The following is a 6,000-nucleotide window of genomic DNA, read 5'->3' as shown; positions in this document are numbered from 1 at the left end:
ACTATAATTCTGTGAACTGCATGCTGAAGGCCTTCCAAGCATTCTCTGATTCCACTGGCCTTAATGTGAATCCCCAAAAGTGTCATATGTTTTGCAGCTGCATGGATAAGGACACCACTGAGAGACTCAAGTTGCAGACCCATTTTGGTATTGGAACTTTACCAGTCAGGTATCTTGGTGTTCCTCTGTCTAGTAAAAAACTTCATTTAATTCACTATATGCCGCTTATTGAAAAGATCACTAGTAGAATTAAACATTGGTCTCATAAACTGTTGAGTACTGCTGGCAGAATTATGCTTGTGAAAAGTATCTTCTTGGCCACAACACAATACTGGATGATGTGTTTTCCATTACCTAAAGCAGTCATCCACAAGATTGAGGCTATATGCAGAGCGTTTGTGTGGACTGGTAAAGATAAAGGTCGTAAGAGCCCTGTTGCTTGGCATCAGGTTTGCAGACCTATTAAACAAGGAGGCATGAATATCATCAATATGGGCATTTGGAACCAGGTTGCACTGCTTAAATGCCTTTGGAACATTGCCATGAAGTTAGATAATTTGTGGGTTAAGTGGGTACACTTATACTATCTGAAGAGAAACAACATATGGACTGCTTCTACACCTACCACTTGCACTTGGATCATGAGAGCTATCTTTGAAAGAAGGAGTGATGCCCAAGAACACCATCAAATCTGGCTGCAGATGCAGAATATTGGCAAGTTCTCCATGAAAAGAATGTATGATTGTATCATCCCTACTGTGCCTAATGTGAGCTGGAGCAGTCTAATACAACATAATCAAGCAAGGCCTAGATCTGTGGTTTGTCTTTGGCTGGCCTGCCAGGATCGTTTGGCAACTAAAGTGAGACTTAAAAGACTTGGACTTCTGCAAAGTGAGCATTGTAGCTTTTGTAATGAGGCCCCTGAAGATTTCAACCATCTTTTAATTGAGTGCAGTATCTGCTCTGTTGTGTGGAAGGAGATCCTTCAGTGGCTGCAAGTGAGGCATACCCCTCGTAATTGGCTGGAGGAAATCAAGTGGTTGACTAGCAGCTCTCGTGGAAAAGGCTTCGTGCAGAGTATGTTGAAGATCGCGATTGCTGAAACTGTTTACGCCCTTTGGAGTTATAGAAATACTAACATTTTTGATAGGAATAATGTTGATAATATCAATAGTGTTGTTAGAAGAATTATAGATATGATTGTACAGAGAGGGTGGATGAAACCCAAGCATAGAAGTAAACTTGCTGTGCTCATGTTATAGATAGTTGCTAGGTGGGGCTGGATCTCCTATAGATCGCCTTGTGTGTAATTGTTTTTTTTGGAATATATTATATACTCTCTTTTATTTCAAAAAACAATATAAAAATTATTAGAATGAAACAAAAAAATTAGAAGATATTAGAGATTAGTGAAGGTGAAAAAGAAAAAACAAAAGAGTTGAGAGATTAGAGAAGAAGATGTGCGATAAAAATGAAATTGAAATAGGGAACATTTGCCTAAAAATGAGAAGGTGAAAAAGAAAGAATATAAGATAGTAGAGATTATAGAAAAAGAGGGAAGATGTATGTGACAAAGAAGACGCGATAATGCTATTAGAGATTTGAGAAGATCGGGACTAAAATCATGTGTAAGGATGAGAAAATTGTTCGTAATCATAAGGTTAAGGTATTATAGATTTAAGTTTGGGTTGGATGTGAGTTAAGTAAAAGTTAGGTTGTAACATAATGCGGTTTGATTCGGTTTGGTTCGGTTTATAAATTACAAACCGCAAACCAAACCGAACCATGCGGTTTTGTTAAAAGATGACCCAAACTAATCCGAACCAAATGCGGTTTTTTGCGGTTTCGGTTTGGTTTGGTTTGGTTTGCGGTTTTCTATTGAATTGGTTTGGTTTTGATCACCCCTATCCACCCTACTGTGGCTGTATAAATTTAAATTCTCCCTATATCCGGATGACAATATGACATGCTCTTAGTTTATAGGAACCCACCCATATTTGGAAACTGTAATACAACAACAGCAGCAACAAAGTATCAAAACCCCATATTTTCTTTTTTCAAATTTGCAATATTAACGGTTGATGTCTGTGAATACTTCTGAAGTTGATGGAGATCCCAAAACCCCATTCCCAATCCGACGCATACGTCTATCTTCTTCAATCAGCTATCAAAACCCGAGACTCCTCCACCGGAAGATTCATCCACGCTCGAATCATCAAACACGGCCTTCACCTCAGCGTCTTCTTGATGAACAACCTCCTCAACTTCTATTCCAAAACCGCCTCTTTCACAGATGCTCACCGTCTGTTCGCTGAAATGCCCCTTAGAACCACATTCTCTTGGAACACCCTTCTCGCTTCCTATGCCAAAGGGGGCAACATAGAAACTGCACGCCGTTTGTTTGATGAAATTCCTCAACCAGATTCCGTCTCATGGAATTCCTTGATAGTGGGATATAACCAAACGGGTCTTTTTTATACCTCTATTTACACGTTTTTAAAAATGATATCAGCTGGAGTTTCGCCGAACCAGTTCACGTTTACTAATGTTCTTGCCTCCTGTGTTGCAACGGGAACGTTGGATATTGGTAAGAAGGTTCATTCCTTCATTGTGAAACTCGGGTTAACTGGTGTGGTTCCGGTTGCAAATTCGTTGCTTAATATGTATGCGAAGTCTGGTGATTCGTTAATGGCGAAGGTTGTTTTTGATCGTATGAGGCTAAGAGATAAATCAACTTGGAATATTATGATTTCAATGCATATGCAGTCTGGTCGACTTGACACTGCTCTTGCACTCTTTGATCAAATGACTGATCGAGATATTGTCTCGTGGAATTCCATCATTGCCGGTTACTGTCATCAGGGGCATGACAGCAAAGCTCTGGAAACATTTTCTGATATGTTTAGGAGTTCATCTTTAAAGCCAGATAAGTTCACCTTGGGCAGTGTTTTGTCGGCTTGTGCTAATCTTGAAAGCTTGAAACTTGGGAAGCAAATTCATGCATATATTGTAAGAGCCGAAATTGACAACTCTGGGGCATTGGGGAATGCCCTTATCTCAATGTATGCCAAGTCGGGTTCTGTTGAAATTGCCCGAACAATTGTAGAATTAAGAGGTACTTCAAGTCTTAATGTTATAGCATTCACATCACTTTTGAATGGCTATGTCAAAATTGGGGACGTAAACCCGGCGAGAGAGATATTTGATTCGTTGAAACGTCGTGATGTAATTGCATGGACTGCCATGATTGTAGGTTATGCACAGAATGGCTTACTTAATGATGCTTTGGAGCTATTTAGATTAATGATCACAGAAGGCACAAGGCCAAACAGTTATACCCTAGCAGCTGTATTGAGTGTCTTTTCAAGCTTGGCTTCTTTGGATCATGGCAAGCAGCTTCACGCAACTGCAATAAGATTGGAAGAAGTGTCATCGGTTTCTGTGGGTAATGCTTTAATTACAATGTATTCGAGATCTGGATGTATTAAAGATGCAAGGAAAGTATTTAATCAAATATGCACTGAAAGGGATACATTGACTTGGACTTCCATGATTATAGCTCTAGCTCAACATGGTCTGGGAAACGAGGCCATAGAGCTGTTTGAAGAGATGCTGAAATCTAACTTAAAGCCTGATCATATTACTTATGTTGGTGTTTTGTCTGCCTGTACGCATGTGGGATTGGTAGAGCAGGGTAAGCGTTACTTTAATTTGATGAAAAATGTTCATCACATTGAACCTACCCCTAGCCACTATGCATGCATGATTGACCTGTTTGGACGCGCTGGGTTGATGGAAGACGCATACAATTTTATAAAAAGTATGCCTATTGAACCAGATGTTATAGCGTGGGGTTCGCTTTTGTCTTCTTGCAGGGTTCATAAAAATGTAGACTTGGCTAAAGTGGCAGCTGAAAAATTGCTTCTTCTTGATCCCAACAATAGCGGTGCTTACTCGGCGCTTGCTAACACTCTTTCAGCTTGTGGTAAATGGGAGGATGCTGCTAAGATTAGGAAGTTAATGAAGGTCAAGGAAGTGAAGAAAGAACAAGGATTCAGTTGGGTTCAAATCCAAAACAAAGTACATATTTTTGGGGTTGAAGATGCGCTTCACCCACAAAGAGATGCGATATACAAAATGATGTCAAAAATATGGAAAGAGATAAAGAAAATGGGTTTTACTCCGGACACTGATTCTGTATTACATGACCTAGAGCAAGAAGTGAAGGAACAGATCCTCAGACATCATAGTGAAAAACTGGCTATTGCATTTGCATTAATTAACAGTCCAGGGTATACTACACTGAGGATCATGAAGAACCTTAGAGTTTGTAATGACTGCCATTCTGCCATAAAATATATCACTAAGCTAGTGGGAAGAGAAATTATAGTAAGAGATGTCACGCGATTTCATCATTTCAAGGACGGTTCTTGTTCCTGTCAGGATTATTGGTAAAGGAAACAGTGGAATTTCATTTAGAATCCAACCACACGGGGATAAGTAATTTATAAGCTTATTGACCCGACAGTAACATAAACGATAATAGGAATACTAAATGGTTTCAGGTGAATGAATGCGAGAATGTCCAGGTCAATAAATTGATTGTTTTGTCCCTGTTCATGCCCTTACGATGTATCGTGCAGATGAAGTCTCATATTAACAACTCGGAGATGATTCAGTGTACACTCTTAGGCTAGTCTGCAAAGGTTCTAACTTTTAATTGTTCATATTCATTGATGCTGAGGTAATCTGGAACTAGTATTTGTTGACAGTCACCCACTTTAGTTGGTAGGCTTTAGGTATTTTCTCTATAAGGAGCATTGGAGCATATTGAGGAGCATAAAACACGTATTGGTGTCGGGTTGGTGGCTCTATTCAGATGAAAGTTGCAAGAAAAATTAAGGTTCAACTGCTGATTTTACAAGCAGGATTTTACAAAACATTACTTGCTATAAGAAAGGAGCATACAAGTGAATTATGTTCAACATAGCTGAGGTGCTTCCCCAACGATTCTGGTGTAGGACACCACTTCCCTGAGTTCACTTGTGGTTTCTATTGGGTGAATTACAACAGTTTGCTGTATATCATGTCTTCATCACATATTGAAACGGATGTAATTTAAAAAAAGAAAAAGAAATGGTAAAGATGTGTCACGAATGACTAACTTATCAGGTGTATTTTTTTTGTATAATTCACCTAAAAAGCTACCACATGGACTACCTTTGTCTGGTACTTTGCTCATTGGATTCTACTTTCTGCCCACAATACAAGTTTTTGGCTACCTTCTTTCCAAAGAAATGGTTCAATTTGTCTTAGTTAATCCCCCTAATTGGGGTTAAGGCCTAAAGTGATAGATGAGATTCGTAAGGTCTTGGTGCTATTCATGTGAAATTAAGGCCTTGCGGTAGTCTCTAAAATAGATTTAGAGGCCTTGGTACAACTTATGCAACATGCAAAGATCACGTTAACATGAATTTAAAAAACTATTTATAGAGAGTTGTTAAATTAACTCCGACAATTGGCAGTGCATCTCTACATTTTTCCTATTTTGAGCAAAAAAAAAAAAAAATTCTTCTATGTTTTCTTCTCCCCAACACTCCGACCTTTTCTATTTTTCAAGTATCAATACAGTGAACCAAATATATGATTCAGTTTGATTCTTAAAACCATTTTAATAAAATTTGTTTATTATCTTAAAGTCGGTTTTCATTTGGCTCACTCCGGTTTAAAATTAATAACTGGTTTTTCGCTTGAATCGGTTCGAAACCAGATTTGTCTAAGAATCAGAATGAAATCCAAATTTGAATTTGCTTGCTTATCGTACAAACAATAGGGAACATGTTTTTAGTGCTGGAGTTAAAGCATTAGGTTGGATTTGCTTGCATTGCATCTAGAGCTAGAGTTCTTCATTGTATAGTTCAATTAGAAAACCAAACCATAGTAAAAAGTCACAAGAGCCAAACTGAATCGAACAAAAAACATTGGTATACCGGTTTGGAA

At 38.5% G+C, this 6,000-nt stretch overlaps 1 protein-coding gene across 1 annotated transcript; it reads left to right on the top strand.

Moving 5' to 3' along the window:
* The first annotated feature begins 1,978 nt into the window (after positions 1 to 1,978).
* On the top strand, positions 1,979 to 5,270 carry LOC131643470 (pentatricopeptide repeat-containing protein At2g22070-like). The gene has a single exon (XM_058913691.1). The coding sequence runs from the start codon at positions 2,107 to 2,109 to the stop codon at positions 4,453 to 4,455; it is 2,349 nt and encodes a 782-aa protein (XP_058769674.1). The 5' UTR covers positions 1,979 to 2,106; the 3' UTR covers positions 4,456 to 5,270.
* Positions 5,271 to 6,000: the final 730 nt, after the last annotated feature.

Source organism: Vicia villosa, linkage group LG1 (genome assembly GCF_029867415.1).
Source record: "Vicia villosa cultivar HV-30 ecotype Madison, WI linkage group LG1, Vvil1.0, whole genome shotgun sequence".
Classification (NCBI taxonomy): domain Eukaryota; kingdom Viridiplantae; phylum Streptophyta; class Magnoliopsida; order Fabales; family Fabaceae; genus Vicia; species Vicia villosa.
The sequence above is the reverse complement of the archived record's forward strand: the minus strand, read 5'-3'. Positions and strand labels throughout refer to the sequence as shown.

Coding starts and splice junctions, on each gene's coding strand:
- LOC131643470 (XM_058913691.1), top strand. CDS start 2,107: ATGGAGATCCCAAAACCCCATTCCCAATCCGACGCATACGTCTATCTT.